Source organism: Quercus suber, unplaced genomic scaffold (genome assembly GCF_002906115.3).
Source record: "Quercus suber isolate HL8 unplaced genomic scaffold, Cork oak 2.0 scaffold_711, whole genome shotgun sequence".
NCBI classification, from domain to species: Eukaryota; Viridiplantae; Streptophyta; class Magnoliopsida; order Fagales; family Fagaceae; genus Quercus; species Quercus suber.
In genome coordinates, this window is record NW_027070152.1 from 2,446 (window position 1) to 14,860 (window position 12,415).

At 35.4% G+C, this 12,415-nt stretch overlaps 2 protein-coding genes across 3 annotated transcripts; one reads left to right on the plus strand and one right to left on the minus strand.

The window, feature by feature from the left end:
- Positions 1 to 2,231: 2,231 nt before the first annotated feature.
- On the plus strand, positions 2,232 to 7,053 carry LOC136064584 (potassium channel KAT3-like). Of its 2 annotated transcripts, none has more exons than XM_065766505.1 (11): positions 2,232 to 2,964; positions 3,064 to 3,279; positions 3,394 to 3,549; positions 3,638 to 3,695; positions 3,804 to 4,121; positions 4,622 to 4,861; positions 5,044 to 5,142; positions 5,233 to 5,268; positions 5,355 to 5,540; positions 5,656 to 6,391; positions 6,604 to 7,053. In XM_065766505.1, exons 1-11 carry the CDS (start codon positions 2,666 to 2,668, stop codon positions 6,726 to 6,728), a joined length of 2,469 nt encoding a protein of 822 aa, XP_065622577.1. In that variant the 5' UTR covers positions 2,232 to 2,665; the 3' UTR covers positions 6,729 to 7,053. The 2 variants fall into 2 exon arrangements, with proteins under 2 accessions (XP_065622577.1, XP_065622578.1); XM_065766506.1 differs by having other exon boundaries at positions 2,236 to 2,964; positions 6,622 to 7,053.
- LOC112015529 (mannosyl-oligosaccharide 1,2-alpha-mannosidase MNS3) lies at positions 6,844 to 11,845 on the minus strand. The gene is made up of 6 exons (XM_024047938.2): positions 11,529 to 11,845; positions 9,642 to 10,603; positions 9,019 to 9,280; positions 8,096 to 8,293; positions 7,716 to 7,864; positions 6,844 to 7,578 (listed from the first exon to the last, which is right to left on the minus strand). The coding sequence occupies exons 1-6, from the start codon at positions 11,613 to 11,615 to the stop codon at positions 7,320 to 7,322; spliced, it is 1,917 nt and encodes a 638-aa protein (XP_023903706.2). The 5' UTR covers positions 11,616 to 11,845; the 3' UTR covers positions 6,844 to 7,319.
- Between the last annotated feature and the right edge of the window lie 570 nt (positions 11,846 to 12,415).

Sequence of the window (12,415 nt, forward strand, 5' to 3'; positions counted from 1 at the left end):
AAGTTGATATTATAAAAATAGTTGTTTTGGAAATATTGACTAGTTGTATTTTTTTCATGTATTATTTAATTTTGAATTGTTAGTATAATCATTATTTTGGAATGATCAAAATTTTTTTATTCATATTTTAACCTTCTAAAGAAAAACATTCTGTTTCTGGCCATTCATATTTTTTTATTCATATTCCCACCCATTCTTTTTGCTGATGTCCTTAAATTTGGGCCGGTGGGCATAAATCTGCCCTTCCATTACCTTTGGGAAAGAGATCTTTGAAGGATTCTCCACGGATCTCTCTAGAAAACTGGCCGTCTTGACAGTACAAAACACAGGAGAACATTTTATGATGTTTTCTTCTTTCAACTACAACTCAATTTCAATTTTCCTTTTAAAAAAATCGGGTTAATGATATATATTAATCATTCATTTAAAAAAATTATTTAAAAAAAAAAAACTGTCAGAGCAGTTAGTTCTTTTTTTCAGGAATTATTTTAATTTTTATATTTTCAACAACTAAAAGCACTTTAAAAAAATAGAAAAAAAAAATACTATTCCAATTTCTATGATTTCAGGGACTAAAAGCCCTTTATTCCTTTCTATTCAAAATTTCACATTTCGTGATTCCATGAATTCTCTCAATTTTATATCTTCTTAAGCATTTTTTGTATTGCAATGTAACATTCAAAATCATTAGTAACATCAATTTGTCTAAAGAAGAACATGGAATGAACGGAAAGAATATAACGAACAATTAAAGATAAAGATAGTAATCTCGACCATTCGATTAGCAGCTAAATGTTTTATTTAAAACACTTTGGAATTTGGAATCGATAAGCAACAGATAATCATCAACAAATCATCGGCTGTGGGCCTAAAAGAACTAGTTGGCGTGAAAATCAGTAACTGTAACACTCAGGTCGGTCGATTCGAAACGGGTCACACCCACACACGCAAGAAGAAAGAGAGAGAGAGAGAGAGAGAGAGAGAGAGAGAGAGAGGTGGTTAAAAATATATGGCGGGAATCGTATTTCACACCTATGGCTCTTATTGCATTGCATAAACAAACAACGTAGGCACTTATAATAAGAAAATGAAGAGTGAATGAATGAGTTAAAAACTACAAAAAGTCTAGGTACACACTTGTTCACACCCCACAACTTTATATGTTAGTGTGGCGATAAATTGTATAAAAAAAATTGAGTCAATGATATGAAATATGAAACGATGTTAGACTAATCACAATTTGTTAGTCTAACCAGTATGTTAGCCGTGAAAAGATATATGCAGAGAAAGTTTGTGTACACAATTTTTATTTTTTGTGCCACAACTTTTGCAACCACTTTAATGTGATCAAAATGTGAATAATAGAAAAAAAGTGGTAGGTCAATGTGAAAGTGATGATTCATCAATCAAGCAATCACAATAGATCGTATCTATTAAGTTGTGACAAAGTTTATAGTCTTAGAAAAATTGATGTTAATAAGATAGTTCTAGAAATTATATTTTGAGCAATGCTAAAGCTATAGACACAACAATTTCTCATAGCAATTGAGTTGATAAACTTTTATTGGCACTCATCTGAGCCTACCATTAATTCTTATTTGGTTTTTATCATTAACATTACTTTTTTATCTACCGTTAATTGCTTACAAGGTTTGAAATTATTTGTCATTTTTTGTGTCAAATTATTTTTGTACATAGACTTATTGATTATGTTCGCAAGGTTTTGTAAAAGAGTGACATAAGTATCCGTTTAAGAACAACTTATTTAGTTTTTTTTTTTGGTTAAAAGTATGTTAAAGTATACTGGTAATTTAAAAAAAGAAAAGAATGTTGGAAAAAAGAGGGTTTAAAAAGATGTATACAAAAGTTAAAAGCTAAAAGTTAAAAGTTGATCAGCTTATGAGCTTATTTTAAACAGACTCTAATATCACAAATTTTACAAACTAATGTGTTTCAAATCTTGCAAATTGATATGACAATCTTACAATTTACTATGAGTATTGTTATAGATACTACAAATTTTATTACATGAAGAAAATAAAATTTGTTAGGTCATTTACTGTAAGTTTACCCTAGTAAAGATTGAAACCGTGGTGAAGCACTCTTAGCAATTTTCTTTGAAAGAAGTGTCAAGCCCTCTAAAACAACCTCCCATTGGTCCACATGGCATCATTAGTTGAGTCCCTCAGGATTCTACTGCGGCTGTCTGGTCCAAATTCTGGCTTTGAAATGAAAACACCATAAACTTTCATTGAAACATATCTCTTCAAAGCCTTGTGACCTTGTCTCTATACTATATATATCACACACACCTCAACGCATGTATACATTATGGAGCTCCCACAACCACAACCACCACCATCACCAACAATAACACTCACACAACCAGAAGCACCATTACCATTTTCTTTCCTTCTCTCTGTCTCTCAGATTCCTCATCAGCTGTGCAACTGCATTACAAAATGTCTCTCATGTCTGCCACTTACAGCACTTCCTCGTTTTTTCTACCGTCTGTTTCTGGTTTACCTTTCTAGTTCAATCAGGAAAAATATACATAAAATCTCCTTTCACATGTTTACCGCTCTCATCTTCCAACCTTAATGACACACTAGCAGCAGAAGCTTCGTGCAGAGTCATATATAAGTAGGAAAAAAAAGGTATTAACATGTGTCACGAGAGTCACCAATTAAAGTTCAATACATATAACAGTTCGAAGGGGACTTACCACTGCTTTAGTTTTTTTAGCAGTCTCTGGAGGAATTCGAAAACACACACACACACCATGTCGTATTCGTGTGTAAAAGACTTCTTGAAGAGGTTCTGTATGGATGAATTTCCTATGGAGGGTGTTGCTCGTAGCGGCAGCTTCCTCTCTAGTGATCTCTTACCATCACTTGGAGCCAGAATCAACCAGGCAACTAAGCTTCGAAAATACATAATTTCTCCTTTCAGCACCCGATATAGGTGATGACCTTTGCAATATACTGATATAGTACTCACTCTAATAATTTGTATAATGTGGCTGCTGATTCTCATGGTCATATCATATTCCATATTTTTCAGGGCTTGGGAGAATTTACTGGTTGTTTTAGTCATTTACTCTGCCTGGATTTGCCCTTTCGAGTTTGCATTTCTGCCTTACAAGCAAGATGCACTCTTCATCTTTGACAACATTGTCAATGGCTTCTTTGCCATTGACATCGTTCTCACCTTCTTTGTTGCATTTCTCGACACCCAATCCTATCTTCTTGTCGATGAACCTAAGAGAATTGCATTCAGGTGAATTAAACTTTTGCACCCTATAATAGTAAACTTCATTCAGTTTGACATGAACCAACAATTCTGTTTCCTCAAGAGAAATCACAGACTTGGCCTTCTTCATCCAACTTTCAGGTACATATCTACCTGGTTTATCTTCGATGTCTGTTCCACCGCACCATTTCAGCCCATCAGCATGTTGTTCACAAAACATAGCGGTGAACTTGGGTTTAAGCTGCTCAGCATGCTCAGACTCTGGCGTCTCAGACGAGTCAGCTCCCTGTTTGCAAGGTCCACAACCCCTTTTGTTTTCTTCAAAATTTCCAATTGTTAAGGTGGAAGAATTACAGTACTAACTAGTTGGTTTCTTTCCTTCCAGACTTGAAAAGGACATTCGTTTCAATTATTTCTGGACTCGTTGCATAAAGCTCATTTCTGTAAGACACAAAAATCACCATCATTTGTTTCTCTTCTAAAGTTCCATGAAAGTCATTTAAAGTAAAATTTTAAATTTGGGTTGTTGGCCTTTCTGGTTTATTTCTCAGGTAACTTTGTTTGCTGTACACTTTGCCGGATGCATCAATTATCTGATTGCAGACAGATACCCTGATCCAAATAGAACCTGGATTGGTGCAGTGAACCCAAGTTTCAAAGAAGATGGTGTCTGGGATAGATATGTGACAGCAATTTACTGGTCTATAACCACATTGACAACTACTGGCTACGGAGACTTGCATGCTGAAAACCCAAGAGAGATGCTGTTTGACATATTTTACATGTTGTTCAACTTGGGATTGACATCTTACCTCATTGGAAACATGACAAACCTTGTTGTTCACTGGACCAGCCGCACCAGAAATTTCGTATGTCGTCTTTACCTAATGATTCATTTACAGCTCCAATTTCTTTTTGTTTTTGTTTTTCATCTGCTAAAAGAACTTCAATGATCAAATATTCTAAATGGACTAAAAATAAATCCTAAATCACAATCATACTACTAAAGTCTCCATTACTTGTGGCAAAAAACTTGGAAGTTATCTGTCTACCCCATATTTGGCAATTTTATGGCAAAATCATTTGAAGATATATTTTCCACTCTTATGTATTTCCACTTCCTGCATGAAGCTAATTTCCGGTTAACTGTACTGTAATCTCACTCCCTTCCCCTCATTAGCCTAATTTCGAGTTAACTCTACTCTAATCCTGCTTCCTTCCCCTCCATCCAAACTGACCATTAATTTTTTAAAGTAAGACATGCATGATAAAACTTTTTTCGGTTCCTTTGGTAAAAGCAATTAGTATTCTATTCAAAAGAGAGCAATTTGGGAGTGCTAATCCAATGAGGCGTGCTTTGATTCTACAGAGAGATACAGTGAGATCTGCATCAGAATTTGCAGCACGAAATCATCTGCCCCCTCCCATACAGGATCAGATGTTGGCACACATATGTCTCAAGTTCAAAACAGAAGGATTGAAGCAACAGGATGCCTTGAACGGTCTACCAAAAGCTCTTCGTTCAAGCATCGCACAGCATCTATTCTTCGACGTTGTTAAAAAAGTCTACCTTTTCCAAGGGGTTTCTCATGACTTCCTTTTCCAATTGGTAATACTTCACATGACGTATTAGTTTTGAGGACATTGTTTTTACCTGACCTTTTTTTTTACCTATTTTAAGCTAAGAAAGTATCTTAAATTCACAAATAATGCCGGGAAGTAAATACATGAGTTACTGTATTTCATAGCATTTATCGTAAGTTCAAAAATGCTGATTCACTTTCTTTAAAGGTTTCCCAAATGGAGGCAGAGTATTTTCCACCCAAGGAAGATGTAATTCTGCAGAATGAGACTCCAACAGATCTTTACATAATGGTCTCCGGTGTGGTGGTAAGCAAATTTTGAACTTAAATAGCATCCAAAAATCCCAAAGAATGACTACTAACATAAAGTTGGTTTTGAAATGATTTATGGTTGCAGGATATCCTGTGCAATATTGATGATGGGCAAGAAAAAGTATGTCATCTAATTTTGACATTTACGCATTGTCTATATTAAACAAAAGACCATTCTAAATTCAAATTGCCTTATTCACAATACAGGTTCTTGGAAAGGCATTTGCAGGAGATTCATTTGGAGAGTTCGGAGTCTTGTGTTACAGGCCACAACCTTTCAAAGTTCGGACGACAGAGATTTCTCAAATTCTCCGACTCAACAGAACTTCACTGATGAACACCATACAAACAAACGAAGAGGATGGGCGCATTATCATGAGCAATCTTTTCCAGGTATTTGCATTATTATTAATAACCCTCTATTGTGGAAAAGAATTTTATTTATTTATTATATTTTGCCCTTCTTTTCCCAAAACTAATAACTGATAACCAATCTGCACATCTACAGAAATTGAAAGAGCAAGAAAGCTTAGGCTTTGAATACCCACATAAAGATCCTGGACCGATCCAGAGTGAATGGCCTGATGGAGGACCCATTGGAGGAACCTGTTCACCTACAGGATATCAACATAATTCACATGACGATACACCAATGCAGGAAGCAACAGGCATAAATTTCCTGGGATCAGAGTTTACAGAGCAGAGTGAAACAGACCAAAGTCCAATGTTTAACAGATCCGCCATGGGTGTGCGTTTCATGGATGAGGAGGTCCAAAAAGCTCTCCATGCTGCTATTCACAAGGGGCATCTTGAGATGGAGAAGATTCTGCCAGGAGGAGGAGCAAATATAAATAAACAAGATGCCAGAGGATATACACCAAATGCTATAGCTGAACAGCAAGAAAACAAGTGCATAAATGACCTCCTACTAAGTTATGAAAATGGAAGGAAACTGGAAGAACACAGAATAGATTTAATTGGCCCAGAATCAGCTGACAACGGCATGTATAGTCAAAGCAGACTTAGAAGACAAGGCTGCCAATCTGTTAACTCCCAATCGAAAAAGAAACCCATAGACTTCTTATCAACCAGAGTTAATTATCCTGGTGATACAGATATGATTAAATCGATCAAGAAGAGAGTCACCATCCACATGCAGCTTCAACACAACATTTCATCACAGAGGCAGCTTGCAAAGCTAATAATCTTACCCGATTCAATAGAGGAGCTGCTCAAAATAGCTGGTAAGCTTTGTTTGAACTCAAAAGACTTGAAGTGAACTTGGAAATTGAGAATTTTAATTAATTAATTAATTATTAGCCAATTAGTATCACAAATTTAGATATCAGATGCAATTGAAGCCAAAATTAAAAAGGAAAACTTAACCTTGAACTGGTAAAACTATTTTAGTAAACGCATAGTTTCTTCCTCAAGTTTTATTGATTTGTTATCCCAGCGGTTTGTGAAACTGCAGGTGAGAAGTTTGGAGGCTACAAACCTACAAAAGTCATTAATGCAGAGAATGCAGAAATAGATGACATAAATGTTATTCGAGACGGCGATCATCTGTTTCTCCTTTAAAACAACTGTGAAAATCTGCATTGCAATGTGACCTAATGTTTATTCAAAGGCAAGGATGTACACATGCCAATAACTTGTAACTTTTGGCCAATGTATAAAGAGTTAGTAACAAAAATTTGACTGCTTCAACTGGTAATTTGAGCCTCTATAGCCAGCAATATCACTGGAAACTGGAGAAGTCAATTACAAAAGGTGGAATTCTACTCAATACTTTTGATGGGCAAAACCCCATCCAGTAATTACTTGAAACATCCATTACAACAATACATCTTACAGTCTCTCTACAAGTATATCAAATTAAAAAAAAAAAAAAAAAAAAAAAAAAGTCTCTCTCCAAGCTTTCGTTGGTGATGTAGAAGATTGCAGATCTGATTACTGATGCATCGCATATGGAAAGAAACAAATTAAACGACCCCTATACTTCTTCATAACTTAACCAGTCACTTTCACTTCCTATGGGAACAGACGCTACAAGACCACATAATGATACAGCAGTCAGTCTCAGAAAGAGCATGCCAGTCTGTGCCCACTACAAAATGCTTGAGTTTCTCATTTTGTACAAGCTTTCCTTTGCATAAATCCTTCAATTTGTTAAGAATCATTCTTAGTGCCTTTTATTGGAAAAGGATGAGCTTCTGTGTTAAAAACAAACTTATCCAATGGAATAAGTGAGCTGTCCGCGAAGAGCAAGTACAAATACTTGAGTGTCTCGCCCAAAAAGAAGGTCTCCATCTTGTCTCTTCTATGGGGGGGAATTGTTGTAACATCATCAAGAGAAGTGTATCCACCAGTATCCACTTTTGTGTATTTCTCAAATGCTTCAAAGATCTGCCAACCCCATTCGCGGTATCTGCAGCACACAATATTTTCATCATTTTAAAACATAAATTTAGGGAGGAACCTCCCTCGCCATGTGTGTCTGTGTGTATCTCTCAGACAACAAATAAATTAGACAGGAAAAACTAGCACATGAGGGGGGAATTATACTTTGGGTCTTCTGTGATACGATACAAGACAAACAATGACTCTACAGTTTCAGGACGCAAAAGATTATGGCGATCAGCAGGCTTGATTATTATGTCCTTTACATACTCCGAACTCTTGTTCCCACCATCTAGACCTCCTTCAGAAAAATCCTGTTTCAATAAGAGTAATGTGTCAACTTTCTGTACAACATAGACAATAGGTCATAAGTTTCCAACATAGACAAAGGTAAAAGAAAGTTTGAAGCTAATAATTACTAGAAAAAAAAAATGGCAACAAATCTAAGAGAAGGGGAATAATAGAGTAATAACGCATTTGTGCACATATATACTTAATTCATTGACCAGTGCTTCCAACACATAGGTCATACATATCCAACTAACCTTTGTATGGAAGTAAGCAATTTCTGGAGCAAGACCAGTAGAAGTAACTGCATACATCTCAAAACATGTTTTAGCCAGATCCTCTGCAAGCTTCAGATTTTCCAAGTCCTCAAAGTTAAGCAAATTGTATTTCATTGCCTTTTCCTTTGTAATGCCTTTAGTGGCACCAAGAGCAAGAGTACCAGACAAGAAACACACCTAAAAGGTAGTACAAAATATTGCTTTTACCCACAACCATCAACACACATTAACTGATAATCTGTACAACAGAGTGTGTGTGAGTGTGTGTGTGTGTGCGCGTATTCCACCCACTTAATTGCTTATTTACAAAGGTCATGTCAATGTCATAAAGAATTTTCATTACTAACAGGAGAGCTTCAAACTCAAAGACTTGGCATCATGTTTAACAAAGAAATCCCCAAGACATATTTTAATTCATACAATTCATTAGAAAAACAAATGGCCATGCACCCTAGAATTGGAACAAAGAAAGCACTGTATCATACCCAATGCATGCAGTACAACAGAAAACCTTGATACTGCAGATTGCATTTCTTTATCCTATTATTTGATCAGGGAAGACAAGCTTACCTTTTACATAGTACATCAAATAACATTACTTTTGATAAAGAATGAGATACATTACAAGCACAGAACTTTTCACATGCAAGAGGATGTAGGAGTGTTCCTATCAGGAATGAGGAGAGACTTCCAATTTTTTTTCTTTAGTAGATGGAAATGGAGGAGACTAGTAACTTCACCATAAAGAAGTTATGGAGACAAAATCTTTAATTTATTTAACATAGTAGTAGAAAGTTTCCACCCAGAAAATAGAAGCAAAAATAATCTTACAGAAATTTCATCCAAAAACAAAAATTCCAAAAGCTACGTCAACATCAAGTAGTAGAGAAAGTACTGCATACCAGGTGATCCATTTTTGGACTAAAAGCACCCTCAGATCCATAAGGCAATTCGCCAACAAAAACTAGTCCATTTGGAATTGATTTCTGAACTAGACGGTGCCTAACACCCTTCATTGCTTCCGTATACATATCATATAGATAAGTCAAACTATTATCTTGGGCAGTTCCTTGCTGAAGCCACACTTTGATCAGGTACTCATAGTAACTATCACCACGAGATCCCAATCTTATATTTTCTCCACTAAATTCACCAGTATGAGGACTGCATTTAGTGGTAGGAAATATGAAAATGAGTCAATAAAGTAGAAAAAGGGAAATCTAATTCTTATTATGGATTAAAGGGGAAGCTTCTGGATGGAAAGGAGAGTGATCTCATAGAATCATCACCATAAATAAGAAGGCAAGATCTTTTTATAATAAACAAACAGCCCTTAAAAATAAGGCAGCTATTGTAATTTTAAACTGCAGTAGTTTCTTGCAAAGTTGATTCAAATGAGGCATATAGTTGTATCACCCCCCTCTCTCCCCATGTGCATGGTGGAAGGAACAAAAAATTGAGAGAGAGAAAGAGAGAGAGAGAGAGAGAGAGAGAGCTACTTATTTGAAATAGGTAAGGCTAGTACCTAATGAAGATGGGAACCAGTCCTTCCACCTTTGGGAGAGTCTTTATGTGTTCCAAGACCTTCATGGCTTCCACGCTGTACTTTGGATCACCAGAAATGGCACTGAGATAATTGAACTCGAGTTGTAAAGTGGAAACTTCTGAAGTACTGCTTAATCCACCACCAGAAGCTGGATGTGCTGTGGAGTCATGCAGAATAACATCACTAAAGGGAATAGGGGTTGGACTGGAAGTAAAAGCAGACAGGAGACGATCGGCCAAGTTCTTAGCAGTTTCTAGATAAACAGTTGGTTTAGGCCCTGTATGTGTCAATTTCATCCCTTGTTCCCCACCACTCAAATGATATGCACTCAAAAGACCACCCAGAAGACGTATGGTAGTTTCAAACAAATTGACTTGGCCTTTCTTAGTAATCCTATCTAAAAGGTGTTTCTCAATCCATGAGCCAGCTTCAGAGACCACTTCATCAACACCCATTATCATGGCAGTATCAAGAGCATCCACAATGGTAGCACCGAGACCTCCTAACCCATCAACTCCATGCTGGCTCAATGGCATAAGTTCATCATAACCTATCGCATATTTCGTATAGCCGGACCATGCATGGATAAAAGCATCCTTAACACTTTGTTGCCTAGCTATCCATTTTGACCCGGCATTTAGCTTATCAGACTCATGACTAGAGCTATTATTAAAACCTTTCTGATCAGGTGATAATCGAGGAGGAAGCCTTGGCGGTTTTCTCAACAGCTTCCCCAACCTGCTGCCACCATATGAAACGAGCTTATCTTTACTATTCTTAACACCTTTCCCTAGTCTATCGGTTACAGAATTGGCAGGACTTGTATGTGTAAGCATAAGATATGCTATACCAAAGATCAATAGTAACGCTAAAAACTTCCCTGTACTACAACTTAAAGAAGTACGCTTGACATTACTGGTGAAGAAGGTCTGATAAATAACCTGGAAAAAAAATTAATAACTGGGAGTCATTTCAAGCTGAGAATCTCATATATAAAATCATTGCGACTAGCTATTGATACAACAGATAATTACTTATTTTCTATAATTGGTCTTGAATCCAGAACCTCATCCTTTACCCAATGCTTAAGCAGAGAAGGTGCAATTCAAGCTAGAGCTCGTAAAGCATACCATATCAAATGCAATAGAAACTATATAAAAGAAGAAAACGATAAAACAATATCACAAGCTATGAGAAAATCTTATGTATTTGGAATTTTAATTTGTCATTTTATCCATCTCTTGTGCATCAGTTAACATTTCCCATAATTTATTTGACTTGCTTACTTGCTTAAGGTTATGAAACTTCTTTAAGGGTACCGTTAGGGCATTTGTTGATAAGCTATTTTAGGAAAGTTTTGATGCCACATAAATATAAAAAATTTATTTTTTCATAAAAAGTTTCTTAAACCAATGCTCGGCATCTGTAACTTTTTCCCTTCTTTAATAGCTCTAAAAGTTATCAGCAATCTGAAAATCTAATTAAAAACCAACAGGGTATTTAGAATTTTCAATAAACACTTAAAAGCACAAGGGAGTGTCCAGATATTCACACAAAAAAGCTCAAACTTAGTCTCTTCGTAATATAATGAAACTATTAATGGTATGAATTTTTTCCTAATGTACTTGATTTCAATTCAAAACACAAAATTTTCATTTCATTTTGCAGAAATCACAATGATCACACCCAATTCCAAAACGTAAACACACAATTCAATAACGAAAACACGAAGAAATCAAAGATTTATTACTACCAAACAAAAAAAAAGAGCCAAATTTCAAGCTAATGATTAACCATAAACCTGATCAGACAAAAACCAAAAATTCACAAAAATCCAAAATAGTGAAGAGGCTGAGATCTTAGAACCTTGAAGAAGGATCGGTGGCGGAACTTGGCGTTGTCGTAGTGAACATCTTTCGTGGTGTAAGGCAGAGACTTGTTGGACGAAGACATAGTTGGTGGGGGTGGTGGGCTGGATCCAGATCAACGGCTAGGGTTCCGTGATCTGATCCGCTCCGCTCAGATGCAAAGTGAGAAAAGCGATTCGATAGAGAATTCCCGAGAAAGTGACGGAATTCGATTGCCGGGAAAAATGCGTTTGAGCATTCAACCGTGTCTGAGTCTACTCGGTCACAGAGACAGAGAGAGAGAGAGGGAGAGAGAGATTATAATTTATATATAGTGTCTGAAACTGTGAAAAGGCTTTGGGCTTTTTTTTTTTTTTAAGGAAACCTTAATGACATTTTAAGTAATAGTTTTTCGTTTTTAAGTAATATTATATGTATTTTTATATTTTTTCAATGACGTGCATTTTTAAAACATATAAATAATATTATTAGGATAATGTTACTAAATAAATTTTAATTTATTTTATTTAAAAAAAACTTGTTCTAAAAATATAATTTAGGTTATATTTCACATGGATGTACGTTCATTGTACATTGTACACAATTTTGTAAATCCAAGTTACATAATTGATTATGGAATGTATACAATTCAATATATTCAATATACACAATTTTTCATAGAATGTTCAAAATTTTGTACATTTAACTCACATTTTTTTTCTTCAAAAAACGTAAATAATACTCTATATATAGAGTTATATACACAATTTTTCAAAAAATAAACAAAATTAAGTATATTTAATGTACATATTTTTTTTTTATATTTAAGGTACACAATATTTCACATTCAATGTACACAAAATTTTCAAACACAATTTTGAACATTTAATATACACAAATTTTCAA